At 34.9% G+C, this 27,021-nt stretch overlaps 1 protein-coding gene across 1 annotated transcript in view; it reads left to right on the top strand.

Annotated features, from left to right (window-relative positions):
* Nucleotides 1–1,395: 1,395 nt before the first annotated feature.
* Nucleotides 1,396–27,021, top strand: part of LOC131857462 (uncharacterized) — a 30,592-nt gene continuing 4,966 nt past the window's right edge. The window contains exons 1-2 of the mRNA XM_059210087.1: nucleotides 1,396–1,810; nucleotides 1,859–1,962. Of these exons, the coding sequence (XP_059066070.1) occupies nucleotides 1,396–1,810; nucleotides 1,859–1,962 (519 nt within the window). The remainder of the gene's footprint in view (nucleotides 1,811–1,858; nucleotides 1,963–27,021) is intronic.

Below are 27,021 nucleotides of genomic sequence, written 5' to 3' on the forward strand. Positions count from 1 at the left end.
CAACTTGGATTGTTCTAATATCAACATTTCTGTGAAAGCTTCAAAAGAAGGCATAACATAAGAACTCCCCACTGTCAAACGATGAGTTTGGAAGCTTGATACAAATGCTGCATACTCTGGTGCAAGCTTGTCCAACAAGTTGAATATCAATTGAGCATCCTTTTTGTCTATTCCACAATCCTTTAGCTTTGCTCTTAGCTCATTTGCTTTGGTTACATAATCTTGGATTGTATCAAAATTCTTGGGATCTAAGTTGGTGAGCTCATTATCAATCTGGTAGCCTCTGATTTCATCAACTTGTCCATACAATTTCTGAAACATATCCCAAGCCTCTTTGATTGTTTTACACTTCTCAATGTGGAAAATGAGGTCATCTGATACATACTTGCGTAAGGTTCCAAGAGCCATGCAATTCTTAGTGAGCCATTCTAAGTGAGCATTTGGATCAGCCTTAGGATCAGGTGGTGCTGTTATTGTTCCATCTATGTAGTGTGTGAGACCCTTTTCCATTAGTTTACTCCATACTTTAATTTTCCATGATGCATAATTATGTGGAGTTAATGGTGGAAACTTATTAGGACTCATTGCAACAAGAATGGAAAGAGCACAAAAGAGGCGCAATCACACAAGACACCCCCCCAAATTCACTCAATCAAAGAACCCCCCCAAATGTGATGATTTTGGCACTTTATAAGTAGTGCGTATACAATGGGCCACTTGCAAAAAATGGCAAAGTGGACTTCTGATTTACAATTTTACAACTGCCTCAAGAAGGCCAAAAGAGACTCAACTGAAAATGCAAGAGATCTAGCTAAGATCCAAGCAATTTACAAGTACCTAATAGGCCAAATAAGACCAATATCTGAAAGTACAATTTTCACTCAAAATCTCTGAAATCTGATCATAGATTCTGAAAGTAGACGAAAAAATAAGTACTTTCAAAAAAAACGGCACCTGAAAAGGAGGTCGTATGAGCTCAAACGAGGCCTTTGAAGTTGCAGAATTGAGGATTGGACAGGTACAGCTGAGAGAATCCGAAAATTCCGAAAAACCTGTGCATCAAAATCAGAAAATAACCACACCACTGCGAAGATCACGAAATTTTAGCCCATTTCAAAAAAAATTGCACCAAAAAAGGAGCAAAAATGAGCAAGATATGGCCTTCCAAAGTTGGACTGCAAAACTGAAAAGCCCAATGGAGAGGGGTTTAAAAATTTTCAAAAAATGCTGATGTGGCGCTGACGTCAGCAAAACACTGTGTTAAATTTGACGGCCGTATGACCGTCACGAAAACTTCGCTGCCTGGCTGACTGGGCGTCCGTACTGTACGGACGGATGACTCGGCCTGCTGACTGTGCAGTCCGTACTGTACGGAAATGATGACTGTGCAGGCTGATGTGTGCGTCCGTACTGCTGACTGTGCGTACGGTTGCCTGCGTGTCCGGATGTGTTTATCCACGGGCCACTGGCCGCCTGCCACGTGGCGGGCGTGGTCCTCCGGTCTTCGGGACTGGTGTCCGCGTGGCTGCGCAGAGCAGGGGAGCGGCGAGAGGAATTAAGCCAAGGCCGGAGCGGACGCGGGCTCGGAGCGGCGCCGAAGGAAGACCCGGGAGGCGGGCTGGGGGCGCCGCTGGTGACGCCGGAGCGGAGGGTGGCGGAGCAGCTGGACGAGCCGGGAGCTGCACGGGAGGCGGCGCCGTAGGCCGGGAGGGGGCGCCGAGGAGGCGCTGCAGCAGAGCCGGGACGGGAGGCGGCGCCGCAGGCCGGGAGGCGGTCGGTGGCGCAGGAGCCGGAGCGGCGGCCGAGGGCGGTAGCGCGTGCTGCGGGAGGTGTCTGGTATAGTCGGCCGGCGTCGCAGAACGGGCGGAGGGCACTGCCGGGAGGAGGGGACAGACGGCGCACGGCACGGTCGACGACGTGTACGGGCGCTGTCAGGCACGGAGCACGGCGTCTGCGGCACAGGTACGGTTTCTGCGCACCTGCAGGGACACGCTGCACGGGGGGGGGTCTGCGGACCCCCCAAAATGTATTTTTTTTTTGATTTTTTTTTTGCTTTTCAATTTTTTGCTCGAATTTTTCAATTTTTCAATTTTTTTTTTGATTTTTTTGAAACAATTTTCAGAATAAAGAAAATTTTTTTTTTTGAAAAATATAATGAATATTCGAAAAATCCGTACGATAAGCAAAATTGGGGAAAAAATTTTTCCTCACCAAAATAGGTCGACTTTATAGTCAAAATTTATGGAAATGGCCTCCCGGATTCAACGGTGATGTCCAAATCGCTGTATGATGCCTCCAAAAAATGAAGATCCCCAAATCCGAAAATAGAAGCCTTCCACGATGTCTCCAAAAACTGATCAACGAAGCCCCAATAGCTCTGATACCATGTTGGATTTTGCCAAGATCAAGGGCACAATGAAAAGCATAAAAGAGACAATAGAATGACAAGAACAAACTGTATTCTCATCAATATAAAAATGATCAACTGGATTAACCAATACAATGAATAGAGGCCTGCTTATATAGGCAAGGCCATATGGATGTATGAGCACACAAATATGACAAGTGGCTCAATGAGAAACAAGGGTAGGTAGGAAATAGGTGTGGGTAGGTAGGAGAAATAATATAATATTCCACATGAGGTGGATCACCCACCGAAGGTGGAATTATCACTCCACAATAAGTGGATATGATAGTGTAATAACAAGATCAACACCATAAGAGGTGGAATTTCTCCTACACACACTATCCCAATGAGGCACAAACACCCAAGTGTCTCATATCCAAACTACTATGTAATGCATTATCCTAAGTAAACTTAAGTAAGTGTAATAATATCCATGATGAATAATTATTTACACCAACAGTTAGCAAATTCCATGCACAATTTATCTTCTCTTGCAAAAAGGATATCATCAACAAATACTTCAATAATCAAAATATCATTATCAATGATCTTATAATATAAATTTCTATCAACACTGCCTTTAGTAAAACCAAGCTTCAAAAGATATTTATCCAACCTTGCATACCAAGCTCTAGGAGCCTATTTCAATCCATATAAGGCTTTCTTCAATCTGCAAACCATATCTTTATCACTTGTCAGTGAAAATTCATTAGGTTTCTCAATGTAAACTTCTTCCTCAAGTTCACCATTCAAAAATGCACATTTAACATCCATTTGATAAACCTTATAGTTCTGATAAGCTACATAGGCAAGACATAGTCTAACAACTTCAATTCTAGCTACAGGTGCAAATGTCTCACCATAATCAATTCCTTATATTTGAGAATATTCTTTACAAACCAATCTAGCCTTGTTTCTTACAACTTGACCATCCTCATTCAGTTTATTCCTAAGAACCCATTAAGTTCCAATAACATTCTTATTTTTAGGCCGGGGAACTAAAGACCAAGTCTTATTTTTCTCTATCTGATCTAATTCATCTTCCAAAACCTTTAACCAATGTTTATCCTTACAAGCTTCAATAATACTTGTTGGTTCAATTTGAGAAATAAGACATACCTCTTCATTTGCTAGTTTTTTTCTTGTCATAACTCCCTTGTTCCTATATCCAGTGATTTGATCTTTAGAATGATTTAATCTTACATACCTTGGTGTCTTCTGAAATTTAGGTTCATTGCTCTGATCATGAGTCATAGTTGAATTTTTTGATTGTGCTGGTGTAAGTGTCTCATTTTCTTGTACCGGTTGAGGCATTGTCGGTTCAGTTATGATCATTTCCACTATCGGTTCCCTATCATATGATATAGAGTGATTTTTGTACTTATCATCCACTTTCACATTAGCACTCTCCACAATTCTCTATAATCCTTTGTTCTAACATCTATATGCTTTGCTTTGAATTGAATAACCAAGAAAAATATTCTTCATCACGTCTAGGATCAAACTTTCCAATAGAATCATCTCTTTTGATATAGCATTTACTTCCAAAAATTTTGAAATATTTAACAGTAGGTGTATGTCCAAACCATAATTCATAAGGGGTCTTACCGGTTTCACCTTTGATGTGAACTCTGTTGAATGTGTAGACTGTTGTACTCACTGCTTCTCTCCAATAGATATGAGTCAATTTGGCTTCCATAATCATAGATCTTGCTGCATCCAAAATGGTTTTGTTCTTTCTTTCCACTACTCCATTCTGTTTAGGAGTTTGAGGTGCAAATAACTATCTCCTGATTCCATTTGTCTCACAATAAATGTTAAATTCATGAGAACTGAACTCATCACCATGATCTGATCTTATACATTTGATTTTCAATCTAGTTTCTGTTTCAACCTTTGCTTTAAAGATTTTGAATTTCTCAAAGGCTTCAGACTTCTCCTTAAGAAAAGTCACCCACATCATTCTATAATATTCATCAATAATCAACATGAAATACCTATCACCTTGAAAGATTCTAGTCCTTGCTGGACCACATAAGTTAGTCTAAATCAAATCAAGTACATCATTAGATTTATCATGTGCTCTTAACAGAACTTCTAACCTGCATTCCCAATTGACATTCCTTACATACTAGAATATGAGGCTTCATAATCTTAGGTATATCTCTAACTACCTTAGTTGAAATGATCTTAACAATACAATAAAAATTAACATGACACAACCTCTTATGCCATAACCAACTCTCATCAATATGAGCAATCAAACATGTCTTATTACTAGTATTCAAGTGAAAGATATTACCTCCAGTCTGAATACCGGTTGCAATCTCCAAACTAGTCTTGTTAATGATTTTGTATTTTCTATCTTTAAACTGAAGTTGGAAACCCTTGTCTACCAATTGACCAACACTCAAAATACTATGCTTTAAACCTTCTACATAATAAATATTATCATTATTATGCTTACCATCCAAAGAAATAATGCCTCTACCTCTGATCATACATGCTTTGTCATCTCCAAATCTGACTTGACCACCATTGTATCTTGTAGGGATAAAAATTTCCCTTTATCTCTAGTCATATGATGTGAGCATCCACTATCAATTACCCATTCATCCTTATCTTCAACTTTTTCTGCCAGGGCCTTTTCTTCATTTTTGATAGCCAGTTCTGGTTCATCTTCCTTTAAAGCATAGAACACCCATTCCTTTCCATTGCTGGATCCACTAGCAGAGTCTTCTATCGGTTCATCTCCAAATTCATCAGTTACTCCTTCCTCATCCGCTATGTAGCATTGTTTACTTTTCTTGAATCTATATCTGTTCTAGTTAGGCTTAAATGATTTCTTAACTCTTTCTTCAAACCTTGCATTCCTTTCAGGACATCTAGATGAAAAATGACCAATCTTATTACATGAAAAACATTTAGAAGGTTCTTTTCCTTCATACTTACTTCCTATCGGACATTTAGGTACTCTTCTAGCAAATAAGGCTTCAAGTTGCTCAAATTCTTCATTTTCTTTCCTCATGTCTTCCAATTCTTTTGCATATAAAACTTTCTAATCACTTTTGCCGATAGATGATGATGATGATGCATGAAAAGAAGGTTCAGAATTTATAGTTCTAGAAGACCCAAATTCTTCAAGCTCAAAAGAAGATAATTTCCCAATCAGAATGTCTATGTTAAGTGAAGTGTTTGCCATTGTTCTCAGCTCATTAATTGCAGTTGCCTTCATCTTATAAGCCGGTGGAAGGGCTCTCAAGACTTTGGAAACTATTTCATCTTCACTCAGAAAATATCTACAACATTGAATTCCCATAATAATCTCATTTACTCTTTGCATAAACACAACAATTCTTTCATTATCTTCCATCTTCAAGTTTTCATATCTTACCCAGTAACCATCAAGTTTAGCAATTTTGATAGTGGGATCACCTTCATTCAGAGTTTCCAATTTATCCCACATAACCTTTACCGATGATTTATCAGTCAATCCCATGATCTGTTGATCAGTAAGTGCATACAAGAGGGCTTCTCTAGCTTTGCAATCAGTCTCAATATTCTTATCCAAGTCTGCAGGAGCAGGATTTCCAGATGTTGGATCATAAGGTGTATATCCTTTCTCAGTGATCTCCCAAATATCCTTGCCAAGACATCTAAGATGAGTCTCCATTCAAATTTCTCCTCTAAAAAATAGTTGCCAGTGGATTAGAAGTGTTAGCTGCCATAGGATCTACCTCAAGCGGTTAAGTTTCTACAAAAGAGGACCAAAGCTCTGATACCAATTGTTAGGATAACTAGTGAACAACTCAGAGGGGGGTGAATTAGTTGTTAACAGATCAAGTACCAGTAAAGCACATACAGATGTTGGTAGGAACAATATCAGTAAACAATACAACTTAACAATTAAACATATAATCAATGCAAAGCAACCATACTACATAACACCATGATTTGTATGTGGAAAACCTGGTAAGGGAAAAAACACGGTGGGAAGCCTACTCACAGTCAGATGATACTTCTGCAAAAAGTATGTGATATAATGAGGGGCCTACAGTTGCAGGAAGGCACACTACCTAGAGCATACTGCTCATTACAAAAGAGTCTCATTGACTACAGAGAGGCTACAACCATCTCAAGATAAATGGATAATAATCCAATAGAGTGAACTGCTAGAAATAGCATCTACCATGCTTGATTATAGTCCTGGTTAAGCTCAATACTAGAGGACTTTGACCTCTTCCTTAATCCCAATTCGATCACCTATGATTGACCAAATATCCTTCGCATATTATATTGCATTCCAAGACCATGAACACTTATTCCATTCCCATGCCACGATATACAATGAGATTTTACATCATTTTATACAGACCCTAAAGCCTAAACCAATTAGGTCAGCCACCTAAAAGATATTACAATAAGATCATTACATAAATCCATATTACAATGATATGCCATCTTAGGTTAAGACCAAAACAACAATAACCAATCCATAGATCATCCTGAAACATCCCAGTAACATGTAGAGTACATGTTATCATGATACCAGTCCATAAACTAGATAGGTACTGAACCTATTCTGGGTCCACCAGGCCAAAGCAATATCTTCAAGCAGTTGAATCATGATCAAAGAACATCTTTAGCATCCTGAAATCCATCTAGAAGTTGCACCAACACCAATTATGCATCCTGTCAAGATTCCTTAGTGAAAGCTCTGTCGGTAGATCCTTAAACCAATGCTGGTAAGGGTTTACCAGAGTGTATGATAGCATCCGATTACCAAGTCAATACCAACTAACCAATAAATTCTCTAGAAGAATGTACCACATGTAACCAATCACATTCCATAGATCCAAGCATGTTGAAGTGTCCAACAGATAGTCTCTTCTATCAGTAACACTAGATCTTCTACCAGTAACCAAAAACCTGTCTGTCGGTAACCAACCATAATAGCTAGTGTTGACATCAATGACAAACCATCAATGCAACACATAATAAATTCATCCATAATGCCAACAGGAAGCATATTTGGAGACTTTACAAAATATAATATGGGGTATCATCCAAACCAGATATACACCTATGCAGGGTGGTCCTCAAACTCTGGATGAGTTAAAGTTATAAGAGGCTAATCCAAAAGCTAGAGCTATAATTTTTAGTTGTATAAGTGATTTAGTGTTTGGAAGAGTGAGAGTATTAAAAAAAGCCAAAGTTGTATTGAACAAGTTGTGTTTGGAATTTGAAGGAGATCCATAGACAAAACAAGCTAGGGTAATGAATCTAAAGAAAACGTATGAATATATGAGAATGTAGGAAGATGAAGGTGTTGAGAAGTTAATACATAGAGTGACTGAACTTGATGGTATTAGAGTTGTCAATGGACATTTGTATGAAGGTGATTTTGTTCAAAAGATATTCTTTAACCTACCAAAATCCCACAAAGAAATGAGTTGTGGCATATAGGAAAATATTGATTTAAGAAAGTATACCATTGATTAGCTTACTAATACCTTGGCAACCTTGTAAATTTCAAAAATGGAGGAAGAGAAAAGAGAAAAGAAAGAGGCAACATTTAATATTTCAAGACATGATGATCTGGAATGTAGTAGAGACATGGATGAAGCCAAGGAAAAAATTGTGAGAAGATTGCAACAATGCACTAGAAGATACAAAGGTAAGTTACCTCTGAAATATTTTTCTTGTGGTAGAATTGGACATTATGCTTCACACTACAGTTATAAGGGGGACTATAAGAGACCATATGATGATGAGAATAAAAATAAAACTAGAAGACACAACGTTAACATAAGAGAGAAAAGGGCTTATGCTCTATAGAGGAACACTCATTTGAAGATGAATCAAATGAAGAATCCTTGTTTTTAGCAATTGAAGAAAAGAAGAATGCTTTAGAGAAATCAAACAAGGAGAAAATAGTCAAGACTACATTTTATGCAAAATAGAACCAAATACATGGATCATTGATTTCAAATGTTCAAACCATATGACTGATGACAAAGATAGGTCTATTAATCTCAAGATATTTGATGGTGGATCAGTGAAATTTATTGGAGAAGATGGTGCATCTATTTGAGGTCATGGAAGTGATATTATTGATGGTAAGCATAAAACTAATGATGTTTATAATGTTGAACAGTTAAGACATTGTTAAGTGTTAGTCAGATGTGTAGAAAAGGCTATGAAGATTTGTTCAGTAGTACCAGATGTGCTATTAGAAAAGAAAATATTGGTAAAAGGGTTGTAGAAGGGGTTAGAATAAGTGGAAATGTATACTACATCCAGGATAAAAGAGAGAGCAAATGTTTTCTAACATAGAGTAATAATGAAACCGAGGTTGAGATTGTTCCAACAATTATAGAGAAGAAAAGTGATCCAAAAGAAAACAAGGAGAAGGAAAGAAATGATGAAGAAGAAGAAGAGGAAGACACAATAAAAATTCCTACTAAGTATGTCCAGAAGCATCATTTCAAAAATCAAATAATCGGAGATAAGACAAAGGGTGTTTAGACAAGAAGGAAAATTGTGAAAGCACAAGAACGCAAACTACTATTTTCTATCAATGACCAAGTCAAATAATTATGAGGAAGAAAGTAAAGATGAAAGGTAGGTAAAAGCAATAAAAGAAGAACTAAATTAGATATAGAAGAACAATACTTGGGAGTTGGTACCTAGATCGATCAACAATAATGTGATAGGAACTAAATGAGTATTCAAGAAAAAAATAAATGAGCAAGGACAAGTCAAAATAAATAAAACAAGACTAGTATGTAAAGGATATTCTCAGGTGGAAGGTATAGATTTTGAAGAAACTTTTTCTTCAGTAGCAAGGATGGAAGCTATACATATGTTTCTTGCATTTTTTGCCTGCAAGAACTTTAGAGTTTATCAGATGGATGTCAAGCTAGAATTTTTGAATGGATATCTAGAAGATGAAGTATACATTGAACAACCGAGTGGGTTTAGATTGACAAAAGATCCACATATGGTGTGCAGATTGAAGAAATCAGTGTATGGGCTCAAACAGGCACCCAAGGCTTGGTATGAAAGATTAGACAAGTATCTATTACAACAAAATTTTAGGAAAGGTACAATAGATAGTAATCTTAATTTCAAGATTGGTGGAGATAAGTTACTAATTGTTATAGTTTATGTTGATGCCATTTTATTCAAAGGAAATGATAACTTATGTAAATAATTTTCTAAAGATATACAAAAAGAGTTTGAAATACCAATGATTGGTGAGTATCTTTCTTTCTTGGATTGCAAGTTATTTAATCTAAAAATGGAATTTTTCTCACAAAGTAAATATGTGAAAGATATGTTGAAGAAATTTAAGTTTGATGTTTGTAAACCTATTACAACTCCTTTGACTGTTGGATGTAAGTTGAGAAAAAATAACGAGTCTTTGGAGGTTGATCAAAAGAAGCACAAATCAATGGTTGGTGGATTGCTCTATTTGATTGCATCTAGACTAGATATCATGGAGACTATTTGTTTAGTGGCTAGGTTTTAGGGTAATTCAAAGGCGAGACATGATCAAGCCATGGAAAGAATTTTTAGATATTTGAAAGGTATTATGGATTTTGAACCTTGTTACAAAAAGGGTGGATACTTTATGTGAAAAGCTTATACTGATGGAAATTGGGCTGGAAGTGTTGATAACCAGAAGAGTACTAGTGGTGGTGCTTTCTTTATAGGAAATAGATTGGTCTCCTAGTTTAGTAAGAAATAGGATTCAATTTCTCTATCTAATACTAAAGTAGAATATATTGCAACATGATCTTTTTGTACTCTTGTAATGTGGATGAGACATACTCTTAAAGATATCAAAGTAACATATGATGAAGAAATTCCTATTAAGTGTGACAATGCAAGTGCAATAAAAATTTAAAAAATTCTGGTTATGCATCCAAGAACAAAACACATTTCAATTAGATATCACTACTTAAGGGAGAAGGTTGTTGAGAAGGAAGTCTAGTTGGAATATACTTCTACAAAAGAACAGGTTGCAAATATTTTCACTATGGCATTGGCAAAGGATACATTTGAGTTTATTCAAGATAAGCTTGGGGTTATTGCCCCTCCTTCTAGCTAGGTACATTATGGAGGTGCATCTTTCCAAGGGAAACTTTCATGACTATTTTTTTTCCTGGATTGATGTTGTGGCTACTCTCAGGGGGAGAAATTGAGTATGTTTTGGTGTTACAGCCTTTATCTTTGATGGAAAAGTGGGGGATAAAGAGAAAATTTAATTTGAAGTGAAAGATAATACAATTTATGATAGGGCAGTATGTTTAATAGACTGGTTGACTGTTCAAATTGGTCAAGTGTTGTCATCAATGACAAAAAGGGAGATTGTTGGAAGTATGTGTTGTTGTGGCTATCATTGATGTCAAACTTGTTGTTCCAAATAGTTTTTGGTTTGGAAAGTCTATGGTATAGAGATATCTTGTTGTATTGGTCTTGCAATTATTCTATTAGCTATTTGAAAAGTGTCCAGTTCTGACAAGTGTTGTTGATGTTGCTTGGTATTGTTATATTCTTTGGTTATGTTGTGGGCATTGTGTCAGAAACATATTTGTGTTCTCCATATTTTTGTGGTATATTTCATAGCCGGTTGTGATATTTTGTGTTAATCCTACTTTTTGGTCTAGATATGATTTGTGGAAGGTAATTTGATAGGTCATGGGTCTCACTGTAGCATGTGGATATCTGGATGAGAGTCATTTGCATTGGAGAATATGTTTTGTCTCATTAATTGTCTATATGGACACATTACATGTTGGAATATTTTGGTTCATGTTCTGGTGTTTGTGGATTGGTGGATTGAAGTTAGGAAGATGTGTTCTAGTCACTTCTATCTCCTGAAGTGGATCAATGTGTTTTTTTTTGGACTGGAAGGTGCATTTTGTTTCAGGCCGACTTGATTCAGATTTTGAAGCCTATTTTGTATATAGAAATTGTATGTGATCGAGTTGTGCATGAGCATGAGAGAGTGTGATGTGGGGATAGCCAGTGAAATTTGATGAAGAGATGAGAAGAAGAGTTCTATTCAAATGATATACAAGTTGTTTGAGACTATAGCAGAAATAAGAGATAGTGTGTTGATAGATGAGGTCATATTTGTGTGATGTAGAGTTCAAGGACAACTTCATGATTAGGTGATCCTTCTTTTCAAATCATTTTTTTGTATCTTTCCCTATTGTAGTTAGCATTAGGTTTGCAAGTCAAATTTTGTATCTTGCCTTGAGAGAAATTAGCCTTGTTTAGCAAGTCTAGAGTAGTGAGCTCTTTTATTGTAATTTGATATATATAGTGGCTATAAATTTTGTGGGAAAGTTCTCACCGTGATATTTCCTTGTTTGGTTTTTCCACGTAAAAATCTTGGTGTTGATGTGTTGGTTTTTATACTGCTAATTAATTGTTTATATGGTGCTTTAATTTTGGTTTAGACTAATTCACCCTACCTCTCAGTCCTGCCTTGGGTTCAATAGTAGGTGTGTGACTGCAAGCTAGGTGTTTATTGTTTGGTAGGGGAAGTGAAGGCTCTACATCAGGTTTGAGAAATTATTTATTGTTTCTTGAGTATTTGGGTGTTGATCAAGGTTTTGGTGGCATGGGTTTTTTCTTCTAGAATCTTGTTTGTTGATTCTTATGTTTTGGTTGGGGTGGGGTTTTATTTTTATTACATTTTCATCCTAGGGCATGTGGAAGGGCCAAATGTTGTCTCTAAGTTTTCTTTTTGAGAAGGTCTCAATCAAAAGAGATTCTTTCCTCTCCAAATTAGGACAAGATGGGTATAGGAAAAAACACTACGATCAAAGGCCCTTGCATTTATAATGTGAATGGGTGTCTTGAAAGGAGCCAATAAATGTTGTTTCTAGTGATTTAATTGGAATCTATAAAGGATGTTGTTTCTGACTTGGTCAATTACACTTAAATATGCAAAGTCATGGGGATTCATGTTTCTTTTCTCTTTCTCAATTCCTATAATAGGCTTACTTTGAACCCTAAGGGGGATATGGAGGTGATGCTGGAAGCTAATAGCTATTTTTTAATGTTATCTAATATGGTGGTTCATAATAAGATTTCAAAGGGGGGACATATTTTTATAACTAGGCTCATTTATTTATCAAGCCTTGGCATTAATATAGTAGAGGATTTTCCATCTAGAACTCCTATCTGGATGTGGCTCCCTTGATGGTTCTTATAATTATGGAGATAATATTCTTCATATGTTTGCAATGTTGTTAGGAAATCCCATGGGCCATTTTCAATAAACATTAGACAAAAAGGTAATCTCTTATGTGCATATCTATGTGGAAAATGATTTAAATAACCCTTTATTAATTTTTATATAAATTAGATTGTGATCTTTTTTATGGACTCAACATCTAGATTATGATGCCCTTCCATTTCATTTTTGAGAATGCCATGAATATGGTCATTCATAGAGAAGGTTTCCTAGGACCAATCATGTTGGTTTTCAAACTAATAAGTCTTCTTAGCTAGTGACAAAGTTGTATAAAGGGAAATCTCTAATCACTGAGGAGGTAGTAGATAAATATGGTTTTGTTTGAGTAAATCCTCATAATAAGGGAAGAGGGCTAATAACAACCCTCAGGGATAGGTAATCACACAATTTATAGAACCACTTTAAGGCTTCGAAATATTATGATAATCAATTCTTGATTCAAGAAGGGATTCAATCTATATTAGAGTCTGTGGGTTTGAACAAGATATAACATGGGATATTTTTATTCAACAAGCTACAACTATAGTAGGCTTAGATGAAAATTGATCTACTTTCTAGCATTTCTAGTGTTTTGGAGGTTGTTGGAAACATGAAGGTAGTGTATGGATTGGGTCTATCTCCTTTAGCTATATTCTTCTTTAGAGGGAAATTCTTATTATAGGGAATGGAAGAAGAAATCAAATTTCTTTAGGTCTTTAGTAAAAGGCCCTAAAAAGGGTGCTCTAGAAAAGCCCTCCAAGATGGGGTGTAAGAATGTTCAGGAGAAATTAAAATTAATAAGTGAGACATTGGTAGAATTAGGATCAATTAAAACCATTGATTCTTATTTCACTCCTTCCCAAAGATAATTATTCTTTCTTGGAATGTAAGGGGTTGAATAACATCCCTAGACAAAAGTCTATTTGATTTCACTTGCCTAATATTGTTTCCATTTAGGAATCTAAGTTGTCAGAGGAAGGTATTCTCATTATTGTTGTTGGCATTCTACACTCTAGTGAGAAATGATGGTGTTGTCATTAATGGCAACCTACTGGTAACTTGACATTCATCTGGTAAATCACTAGTAGGCACCAACACCGACAAACACTTCAAAGACAGTGGCTACAATGCATATCGGCACTCCAACCGATAGGAATAAACTTTTGTTTATTGTATTTAATTGTAAATATCTTTTTATAAAGCCGACATGGCATATTGTAATAGACTCATATATGTATGAGATCTTGTAAATCATTTTGTAATAAGGATAGTGGATGGAATAGGAGATGAAATAGGAATGAGAGAATAATAAGGGCAGACTTTGTATAAGGTTTATGGTTATAGTATGAGCTTAAACCGGTACTGAACCTGGCATAGTTTATTTTGATTTGAAGCAGTATATTGTATTGGATTTTCATAATCCATTTTGTAAGTCAGTGAGACTTCTATTTTGTAGATTGATTAGTAAGCTCTAGGCAGTTGGCCTTCCTGCATGTGTAGGCACCTCATTGTAAGTAATATTTATTCATTGGCTAGTGATTGAATATTGTGGGTCAAAAATCCCACCGAGGTTTCTCCCACACTGGGTTTCCTCGTTAAAAATCTTGTGTTATGGTGTGTTTTCTATGCTGTCTTTATTGTTCCTGTTTACTGCATTGATTCTTATTTACCGGTACACTGTTTTGGAATGCAAAATACTTAATAAGGTTAAATATTTTGTTAATCGAGTAGATACTAATTCACCCCCCCCCCCTACAAGTATCTTTGGAACTATCATTAATCCTAACAATTGGTATCAGAGCCTGGTCCTCTATTTTCAAAATCCTAATAGCTTGAGGAAGATTTTGACACCGATACAGATGGAGAACTTAAAAAAGAAATTGGAAGGAGCTCTTGTAGACTATGATTCAGAGAAGATGAATAATATCAAACTTGAAGATTATCTGAGGACTACACATGAATTCATTCAAGGACTTCCGGAGAATTTTACTATTGCTAGAAATAAGAGAAAAGAACTTCATGAGAAGATGTAGAATGACAATGATGAAAAGGAAACTCTTAATGAGCTTGTAAACAAGATGAGACAAGAAAACACAACTATGAGGAATGAAATGCAAGATATGACTATGAGATTTTGTAAATACATTGAAGATAGGAAGAGGAATGAAGATGACTTGACTAGGAGACTCAATGATGCTGGTAATGAAAATCTAAGACTCAGTCATGAAAATGATATGTTAAAAACATATCTGATTCACATGCAACATGATAAAACTAAACTTATGAGACAAATGGGAATTCTAGAAAATGAGTTGGCTACTGCAAATCAACACAAAGAGAAATTCAAGAAAAGTTCAGAAGAACTTGATGATATGCTGAAAAGTTAGAAACCTAATGGAGATACTAATGGACTTGGATTTGAAGTTGGTGAAAGTTCTAGTACTGGAAACAATCATGATCATAGTTTACTGGTAAGACAACCTAATGCTTACAAATTTAATGGGAAATTCTTTAACTGTAACAAGTATGGTCATAAAGAAAATCAGTGTAGATCTAGAAATAATCAGAACACTAATGCATCCACTGGTCAATGTTCCAAATGCAACAAAGTTGGTCATAATTCAGAAAACTATAGAATGAATGTAAGATGTTATGTTTGTGGAAGATTTGGGCACTTATCTAATCAATGCAGAACATAAACCGACATAGGATATGGAAAGGCTATTTAGAAGAATAATGTGACTTGTTATGCTTGTAACAAGATTGGACATATTGCAAAATTTTGTAAAAGCAAGACTTCACCAGCAAACAATAAAGGACCCAATTTGAAAGGCAAAGAAAAGGTTGATGAGGTAAAGGAAGAATTTTCAAGACAATGGATTAGAAAGATAGATCAGAATGTTGATGAGACTATTCCTTCACTGGTAGAACAGAGTATTACTCCATCGGCAGGAAATTCTTCATCCAACTAAGAAATAACCCTTTGGGGGTATTGCAGCAAGTTGAATATCATGCAGATTACCCTCGATAGATAGTGAGAAGATAGATTTCTTCTTTACCAGTAGATGTGTTAAGTTTTCACTTAACCGATGAGCATTTATTGTGGTTGTTGAATGAAATTTCATTATAAATCATCAGTTTTCCCTTTTTTTCAAATCACCAAGCATTCAAACTAGCAGAAAGCATGAAAATATGAGTGAAGGAATTCAAGGTGAAGAAGTGAAGTGACTCCTTTCAAGCACTCAAACATTATCAGGTAACTTAAGGTATTTTTCAAATGGCTTCCTCTTCTACTCCCGAATTTATTGCAAACCCTACTGTTGTGGAAATTGTAAAATGCCCTAGGCCCGTTTTCAAAATTATTCATGAGATAGCTAAGCAAGATGATTCCATAGGCGCATTTTCAAAAATTCCTAAAGGTGTAGCTTATGCTGAAGACCCTAGAATTTATATTCACTGTAATATTGAAGTGTTAGGTTCTATGGAAGTGTTAAAGATGTTTAAAAAAGTAATTTGTGATGAAAATGGAAATGTCAAACCTGAGCACATGGTTATTGAGACCTTAGGTTTTGTAGAAATCTTGAACATCCCTGAATTTCCAGAAGAGGTAGTGAGAATCGTCCTAAGTAGGGCACATGGAGAATTTCTTTGGTTAGACTTAGTTTGCAAATTCACCCAGCAAGCAATTAGGGTAGTGACAGGTTTACCCTCTACCAGCAACAGACCAGACAAAACAAAGAAGGTACCCAACAACATAGTCATGACCTTAATAGGAGCAACATCTGATAGTAGATCTCTGAGAGTAAATGACATCAAGGATATCAATGTAAGATTCATAAGTATGATTTTAGGCTATAAGACCACACATGCAAACTGACTTAACTCAGTTTCTAGTCTTTGCATTAAAAGTTCTTATGATATGGTAAATAATGATGCAAAAATAGATGTGTGAGTGGATGAAGGATGAACTAGTTGATAATTTGAAGAAGATAAAATGAGACAAGAAAGGGAGATTTCATTCTGGTAATCTTTGGGTATGCCTTATGTTGTATTTTTAAAAACAAATTCTCAGTATTGGACACAAAGATTTTGGATATGACATACCGGTAGGCAAACAATTGCAAGAATCCTTCACTAGCATGGGTATTGCTAGGGAAAACAATATAACTAAATATTTCAAAGCTTTCCAAGCCAACATGAAAACCAGAGAGAGACTACCACAAAGTATAGTAGACAAATATGATAAGGAAACTACTTTGTGATTAAGAAAGATGAAATATGGATGGATGTAGTTCTTCCTAGAACTATATGGGTAACCAAAATGGGGTATGAGGCTGATGTGAATTTTATTGAGACTTATGCTAAAGCCCTATTAGAAGCACCTAGAGAGCCAACAAAAAAAATGTTTGGTAGTGTAGAAACAATTGAAAGTGGTGTACAAACATTGAAACAAAGCAAGAGAAGAGAAAAGTATATAAGAGATGCATCAAAACAAGTAAAGGAAATAAAAGAAAATGTTATGAACCTTACTAGAATAAAGGAAAGTGAACTGGAAGGATTACAACTAGAGGCACATATCTCACCGATTGGCACATCATCTGATTGTGAGATGCCTGCTGAGTTTAAGAGAGTTGATAGGAAGAGAAAACCTTCATCGGTACCCTCTCCTCCACCCAACAAAATAAGAACTCTGAGAAAAAAGCAACAAGAAGTAAGACAACTAGCAAAGAAGTTGACACCTAAGAAGAAACAGAAACAGGTTATACGACCTTTGGATAACTTACTGAATGAAATTACTGATGATGGTAACTTGGCTAATGTGATCAAGTTGTATAGCACATTCACTAATTCTAAAAAAGAAAGTGTTGAAAACAACATTATTCTACATCTGGACATCTACAAGAAAGTGCTAATTGAAGTTGTAGATGATTTACCAAATGATCTATATAGAAGGTTAGATGCAAAAAGGATTGCAGTAATGGAGTTAGACAAGAAACTTAAGATTGAAAAACTTCTAGCTGTTCATCTAGTTAACTCGAAAGAGGAGATTGATGAATTAATTTGTGAAGCTAACAGATCAGTTTTTGCTAGTGGTCACTGACAAGTGAGCTTAATGGCTAGCAAAATAAATGAAATTGCAGAGGAAACAACTGACAAATGGGATATCTTTTTTGTAGAAAAGGAAAAACATGAAGAATTGAACCAACCCAATAAAACATTCAAAGTCTATCAAAAGGACAAGGACAAAGGGAAAGGTAAAGTTTGTGGAATACCAAACATCCAAATAACTAACAACTTACCACCACCCTTGGGTACTACACTGGTACATACTGATGATACACCAACTAATGAAAATGTTGACATAACACATAATGACACTAACCCTGAATCAGAAATTCTATTCACCATGAATGTTGATACTCAGGAAGTGAACATTATTGTGGACAAGGACAACACAGAGATACAGGATGATATTACTGGCAGTGGAAACATTGCTGAGCAACCAACAGAAAATGTAGAGGTTGAAGTACAAATATAGAAAACAGAGCATACAGAGCAACCTTTGGACACTGGAATGAATACTGGTAGTGTAAACTGAGAAACTGATAGAGAGAGATACCAACAGTTGATAACATAGAGATACTGACAACTAATAACACTGAGAAACTAATAGAGAAACTGGTAGAGGCACAAGTACATGTTGAGTTAGCAAAACTGGTAATCACTGAGAAACCCAAACCACTATAGGTTGAAACACAAACTCAGACTGATCCACCAGAGGTTGAGACAAGTAAATTGGTTACTAACACTGGAAGCACTGAAATAATAAAGGCAGTTGGTCAGACATCTGAATTTAGACCTACTATTGTGACAGAGGTACTTTTGGACTCAATTAAGAAGATAACTGACTATAATGCATTGGCCTACAAGGCAATTGATGATACCATACCTATTCTTAAGATGATTGCACCAAAATGCAATGTAGATAATGTAAAGGATTCTTTAGGTCAGTTAGACACATTGTCTAAATTTATTTTTGGAAATGTAATAACAATGGATAAAGTAAATGAGGATACATTCAAAGAGAAAATGGAAAAAGAAAAAGAAAAATTCTTTGAGGAGACAATAAATAAGTTCACTGAGCATATTAACACACTTTTACCAGCACTGAATACAATAATTTTGGAGTATAAGGAATTGTACTGAGAAACATGCAAGCCACATCTATTGACCCAAGACATTGAAAAGGAAATAAGCAGAGTGCAAAAGAAAATTGATGATATAGTTGATAACAGCATTGGTTCATCCGAACCTATATCAGCTATTGAGCAAGAAATAACAGGATTTGAGGAAAAGTTGGAGAAATTTGAGAAGGAAAAAACAAGGATCAAGGCAAATGCCAGAGAGCTGAAGTATAAACTTAGTCCTAAACTGGATAACCTTATCTCTCTGAGGAATGAGATCTCTAAGGCATTAATTCAAGGAGAAAGATCACCCGAGGAGAATATGCATCATCTCACCGGCACAATCCAATGAACTAAGGTAACCATGAATGATAGCAACAAATTCATGCAGAGTTTAAACTTGGTTTTGGCTGATATATTTCAGATTGTAACCAACCGGTTACAAACGTTAAGGTGAAATTTTGCAATCATTTGACAATTTTTGACAACCTTTGTCATTGATGTCAAAGGGGGAGTAGTGGATAGAGAAAAATGGCTATTCAGAGGAGATCATCTGCTCAGGGGGAGCACATATTATTGGCAAATTTTTGGACTTCATTTTTGGAAACAGTTTTTGGATTTTTCTCATGAGTGTTGTCATCAATGCCAAAGGGGGAGATTATTGGCACTCTACACTCTAGTGAGAAATGATGTTTTCATTGATGGCAACCTACTGGCAACCTACTGGTAACTCAACATTCATCTGGTAAACCATCGGCAGGCACCCGTACTGGCAGCGGCTATAATGCATACCGGCACTCCGACCGACAGGAATAAACTTTTGTTTATTGTATTTAATTGTAAATATCTTTTTGTAAAGCCGACATGGAATATTGTAATAGACTCATATATGTATGAGATCTTGTAAATCATTTTGTATTAAGGATAGTGGATGGAATAGGAGATGAAATAGGAATGAGCGAATAATAAGGGTAGATTTTGTATAAGGTTTATGGTTATAGTATGAGCTTAAACTAGTACTGAACCTAGCATAGTTGATGTTGATTTGAATCAATACATTGTATTGGATTTTCATAATCCATTTTGTAAGTCAGTGAGACTTCTATTTTGTAGATTGAGCAGTGAACTCTAGGTAGTTGGCCTTCCTGCATGTGCTGGCCCCTCATTGTAAGTAATATTTATTCATTGGCCAGTGAGTGAATATTGTGGGTCACAAATCCCACCAAGGTTTTTACCACACTGGGTTTCCTCATTAAACATCTTGTGTTATGGTTTTTTTTCTATGTTGTCTTTATTGTTCCTGTTTACTGCATTAATTCTTATTTACCGGTACACTATTTCGGAATGCAAAATACTTAATAAGGTTAAATATTCTATTAACTGGTTAGATACTGATTCACCCTCCCCTCTTAGTATCTTTGGGACTATCATTAATCTTAACAATTGCTTCCAAAATATGGGTGAGAGGTCATTAGAATTGCATTAGGGCACACGGTTGTTCAAGTGGTATAGCTTTCTTATGGAACCCATGCAAAGTTTTACCAATTTTGGGGATCTCTTGTAGATCCTCTATTTTTTTGGCCACCTTAAACATGGAATCAAGAGAAGTTAATTTTTACTAAGGTGTATGTTTTGACACGTCTTTTAGGAAAAACCTTTCTTTGGTCTCATGTTCAATATGTTTGTTCCTTTGCCCCTTTTTATCCTTGGATCGTAGAGGGAGACTTTAATTCTTTTTATATTCTATATTGAATGAAATTTGGTGTAAATAGGTTAGAACCTCTTCCATGCTTCTTAGGGATAGTATAATCCACTTGAAATTGGTGGACATAGAAATGGTTTGTATATTTGGAATAACAAGATATGTGTGAAGGATTCCATCTCTAAGAGCTTGGGCAGGTTTTCTATGTTGAGATATTGGGTTGGTGACATTGGGGTAGCCAAATCAAAAAAAATATATTGGAGAGGATTAGAACATAAGCTCATTAAATTTTTGGCTACTTTGTTTGGAGTCAAATAATCCTTCTTTTATGTTTTATCTTATATGGCTTCAAGATCCCTCTCTTTTGGATCTTATGATAGAGTGGTGGTGCTTAGGGGAGCTATCTTATGGTACAAAAATGTACTCCTTTTCCAAGAGATTATATTTTGTAAACTTTAAGCTTAAGAAGAGGAATATGAAATTATTTGGTAATTTATTTTTGGCTAAATCAATGTAATGCCCGCCAAAATACCCTAGAGAAAATAAAGAAAACTAACATACTAATGGAGATAAAAAATTTAAATAACATATAATGCAACACATAACATCATCTATGAAATATAAATTAACACCAATTAACTCATAATCATTATGAACTTGAACATGTCACATAAACTAATTATGTAAGCGGAATTAAACATAGCATAATCTTCACTATCATCTCCCTAGGGTATCTCAACATCATTACTTACTCTACTAACATAGGAAATAACAATCTAACCATTTCCATTATGACTCTTAACATCCTTAATTATTATTCATACATGTATGCAATACACTTAGTATTTCTTAATCATTAACTATGCATATGCAACTCAATTACTTCTATCCTTCATGGTATGCAACCTACTTACTCATTAATCTAATATGATATGCTACTCTTTTCAATGCAAGACCAATCCCTTTTTTCTTATGTTCATGTTTTTGCACCAAATCCAAATGTGCCTAAAACCCTTAATCATTTTCTTTTAACATGATCTCTACTCTTCTACAATGATAATGCATAGACATTATTTTTCCTTTCTTATCCATTACTCCCATATCTACTCATGATATCATAACTCTAGCCTGATCATTTTTCCTTTACATGATTCTTAAGTGCATAATGCAATAATCATAAAGTCCTTCTTAACCAAATATATTAAATGCTATACATGATCCCTTGTTTCTTTCTAGCACAACCATAAATATAAATGCCATTATCACATACACAATATCATTTATCAACTACAAGTCCTACACTATAGCAATCCTACTTACATAGGTCCTTTTCCATATTTAATCTACAAGCTCATCTAACAATAATAACATACACATAATGATAAACACACACAATAGATACAACTACTTTATTTCCATTAACTTGTGTCTTATTATACTACTAGAGTCATAACCTCATACCTCATTAACTAAACAATCTATATCATTTCCTTAAGGTTAACTATTTATATTACCAATTACCCATTCATTCTTACAATCTAGAAGTATTCATTCATCAAATGTATCAATCTTTCAATAAGATCATTTATTCAATATTTGCATATACATACATACTCAAAGATCATCCTATTACAATGTAATTATTACAATCTCTTACAACATATAAATATTTCATCATACTATGAGTCCTAATACTCATATCCACTAAATGCAAGTTACATAGCTACATTTACATTATCATCTAAATTATCATATCAGATTTCTTAATCTTTTCTATCTTAATCACAAACATAAATTCCTTTTATATGATCTTGATATCAAAACTTATGAATCCCTTTACGAACCAAAATAAGATAATCTACAACATATCTATTAACATGAATTGCATTCCATTTGAAAGATAATTTAGATTTCAATACATCTCAATATCCATGTTACAAATTATAGGCCCATTTCCTAAACATCATTTACTTTATAACTACATGATCATTTCAACAAGAGCATAGCTCTACTAATATATGGTCTCATCTAAAAACTCTATAATATGATTACATTACATAACCCATGATATTGATCACATTCAACCACTACAATAATCATCCAAAAGATGTAATGAAGAAGAATCCACATCCATGCATAAGAATCCAATGAGAACATCCTAATGGTAGAAAGGCACCAACCACCCAACCATGTGAAACCAAAGGAGCCACCCCCATGCTAGGAGATGATAGAAGGTCCCAATACACACTCTAGACCTAAGTTGACACCAAACTACCAAGGAGACTCACAACTCAAGGATCACAACTACACATACACAACAACCAATCACGTGGCAACCACAAATAGAAACTCCTAGAGGTGTAACAAGAGTCAAGGAATAAATACAACAAGAAAGGACACATGTAGGAGTGGAGTGTCATCACATGCTATCCTCCAAAATATAGAAGCACAACCCTTCAAGGCATAACCCCGATAGATATTTGGAGCCATCTAAACCTATGAGAGAATCAAGGGAGATTGACTTGCCACCGCAATGGCCTTCCCAAGCTTATCCTAAAACATCCTCCCTAGGATCAAGTCTTGGGTCTCAGCTATTAATTATCTTTATTAGGTGAATCCTAATTACCAAACCCATCTAATTCATTATTAATGTTATCACTTGTTTATAATAAGGAAAACTTCCAATGTGCCCTGGCAATCTAGACATGAGGCTTATCAACTCACCGCCTATCTCTCACATTCCCGATCATCACATGGAAGCCCACTCCCCCTAGCATGTTCCAAAACAACAATAATAACAAGAAGGATCTAATACAACATTCAATAATGATCCATAAACAACATCACATAATCATGAAGCATCTGTAGCAATCCAATGCCAACAACAACAATAAACCAATAATGAGCCTCATATCAAAATAGTGCTTCAAAAGCCATATCAAAGTCAAACAAAATCTTCCATAATCATCAAATAATCATCAACAACAAGGCACATCAACTAGCACAAAGCAATAAAAACAATCCTCTCAACACGACTTATCAACATGTTGGAGACGCACAAAACCTCTATGGTATGGCTTATCAACATACCAAATCTTCAAATTCATTTAATAACACCAAATTAGATAAATTACAAGCTGTAAAACATCAACAACCCTCAATCAAGCCTCTAGTACAAGGGACGAATCAAAAAATGACCTCATAGGTTGATCAAACTAGACAATTACTAAAACAATACAAATTAACACTTTTGACACACAGAGTAGCCCATAGGACTATCCCTATAGCACATCTAACAATTCTTACAATGCATTTGATAAATCCTTCAACGCATATGAATACTCCTTCAGTGCATATGGAAAATCATTTAGCGCATGCAAATAATAGAATAACACATATAGCATACAAATTAGTGCATATACCATACTAAATAGCGCATATGATTAAATGTTTAGTGCATATGACTCAGATAGAAAATTTTGACGGAAATGACAAGAATTATGACTTCAAAAATAAAATCACACAAAATCTTCTAAGTCCCGAAATCAATCCCAAAAGGGATGCCTGGAAAATACCGAATGAAAGGCATAAATGAATCAAAATAACATAAAACATAACCAAATATTTTCAATCCAAAGCTTCAGAACACTCACTCAATCTTACAGGAAGAAACTCTCAAAGAAAATGCCTTTCTTGGCACAATAGCTCAAACCAAAATGAATTTACATTTCTGATAAGTTCATGAGAGTTTTCATACTCAACCAAGAAGGCACACTCAGAAAGAAAGGGAAAAATATCTGAGAGAACTCTCTTACAACATTGTCAGACCGAGAGCTTCACAGGGATAATCCCAACAGCACCAAAAAAAACTCCAAAACTAAATCAATATTTCAACAATGCAAATACTAAATCTAAATCTCAAGGCAATGAAATGAAATCCCACTCAGGAAATCCATAGAGCCATGCACTCACATCAAAAGCCATTTCCCCAAATATATTTTTCCCAAACCATAAAGTTGAACTTTATATTATAATTTATGCAACCAAATATTTCATTCCCAGACTATCGTCTAACTATAGAAAAGAATATTTTTCCCCAAAACACCCGCATACAACCATTTCTATAGACATGGAGGAAACAAGTGCAAGAAATAAAAATACAAAGGAGAAGACCTCCAACCTGGATTATAAGTGATGGTAAGGAAATCTAAAGAAGAGCCCACAAAAATCCAAACAAACTCCAAGAAAGAATCCAAGCCCCCAGAAACAAGTTGCAGAAAAAAAATCCTCAAGAATGGTAACCCAATGCAGCTTAGGCTACCGAATAAAAGAAATTCATAGAAAACCCTAGCCTCAAAACCGACCAATCAAAATAATCCAAAAATTAATAAATCTTACCTACCCAACCTCATAATATTTTATTTCCCCAATACATATTTAGCCAATAACAATTGATGGTAGGTAGAAAATAATAAAACTCATTTACCCTTGCAGCAAGAGAATATTGATAAAATAATATAAATTATTATTTACCAATGCACAAATAATAATAACCATGCCTATTAAATATTATGGGCTAATAATTACAATAAAGCCAAATAAAACAACTGAACAATTAAATACAAATAGCCAAGGCTTGATAAAATAAAAGCAAAATAAATAAATATAAAATAACCAAAGGCTTAATTATAAATTAAAATCCACCAATAAATATTAATCAATCATTAAAATATAAAAGCACTATTCAACAATAAATAATAAATAAATAAATACCATTTAAACAATAAATCAATAATAAATAAATAAACATTAAATCTCAAATAAATAAATATAAGCCATCAATAAAATATAAATCAACATTAAAATATAAAAACACTATTGAAAATTAAAAAATAAAAATCAAATAAACAACAAACCAATAGATACCAATTAAACAATAAATCGATCATATAATAATTAATCAAATAAAACTATAATAATTATCCACCAATTAATTTAATTATTAATAAACAATATAAATCAAACTCTAATTAATTAAATAAATAATTGCATATTCACAAACCACCAAAAGGACCACGACTCCACTTACTAACATGGTGAATCACGCCAAGACAGTTGACAACCAGGGTAGACATCTTAAACCTAGAGTATATGAAGGGAACTCGTATCATCTCCAACAACTTGCCATTGAGATTAAAGACACACTCAGACTTGTGGATCCAGGTGGAGTTGATGTCTAGTACCTGTAAATCTTGCATCTGCAAAGCCATGATACAACATATACAAATATATCATAGACAAGCAAGTGATAGAGAATCACAACGACACATCCTGCTTGCAATGAGTGATGTGACATCATCCCTATCATGAAGACTATCATAAAACACTCAAACATATCATAATGTCAATCATCACATGTTATCATGAAATAGGGTTAGTATATCCATAATGACATCAAACCATGATCAATATAATCCATCAAAGTAGAAATGCATATAAGATCCATCAAGCATATGTCCATCATATCACATGATCAATAATAGAAGTATCAACATTCACATAGGTCATCAAATAGCATATGTCCAAATAATATCTAACATCTCAATGAGAATATGAAACACAGATAGAGTCATAAGCATAATCCAAAACATCAAATAGAACCCTAGATAAGTCTATGATGAATGACATAAAAGACAGGTCAAGGAGGGACACTACAATCAACTGCTCAATCTCATTTGGATGCTATTACCCATCATATTAGAGATCATGGTTCCACTAAGGGAAATTTTATAGAAGGATATGAAGTTGTGAAGGATCTTGAGTAGTGGGAATTATTATAGATCTTTGGGAAAAAAATTAATGTATCAATTGGCTTCAAGAAGGAGACAAAAAAACTACTTTTTCCCACAATTTTGTCAAAGATAAAAGGCAAGGGAACATGATCACTTCTTTGATGTTATATGAGGTGATCCAACTTTCTTCTTTTTGGGAGATTTCATGGGACACTTGTCAATTATATTACTCCTTGTTCATGGAGGACTCTCTCCTTAATATGGATGAAAACATAATTATTTTGGACTATATTCCTTCATTGGTTTCTAATGAGATGAATAAGCATATTATTAGACCCATTTCTTTAGTTAAATTGGAGGATATTGTGTTTTAGATGAAGAAATGGAAAGACCTCGATCTTGATGGTTTCCTAATTGAATACTATTAGGAATTTTGGGAGCTAATAAAATTTGATCTTTTGGAGGTTGTGCAAGAGTCACAAAGGAATAAATAGATTTTGAAAGCCCTTAATTTTCTATGTTCATAGATCTTATTCCTAAAAGAGAAGGGACTAATTCTTAAAAGTTTAGTGTGGTTTACAAGATAATTACTAAGTTGAATAAGAAATGACTTAACCCATGTCTCAATAGATTAATATTAGAGGAATAGTGTGGTTTTGTTGTTGGTATGAAAATCTGGG

The sequence above is a fragment of the Cryptomeria japonica genome, chromosome 1, assembly GCF_030272615.1.
Source record: "Cryptomeria japonica chromosome 1, Sugi_1.0, whole genome shotgun sequence".
Classification (NCBI taxonomy): Eukaryota; Viridiplantae; Streptophyta; class Pinopsida; order Cupressales; family Cupressaceae; genus Cryptomeria; species Cryptomeria japonica.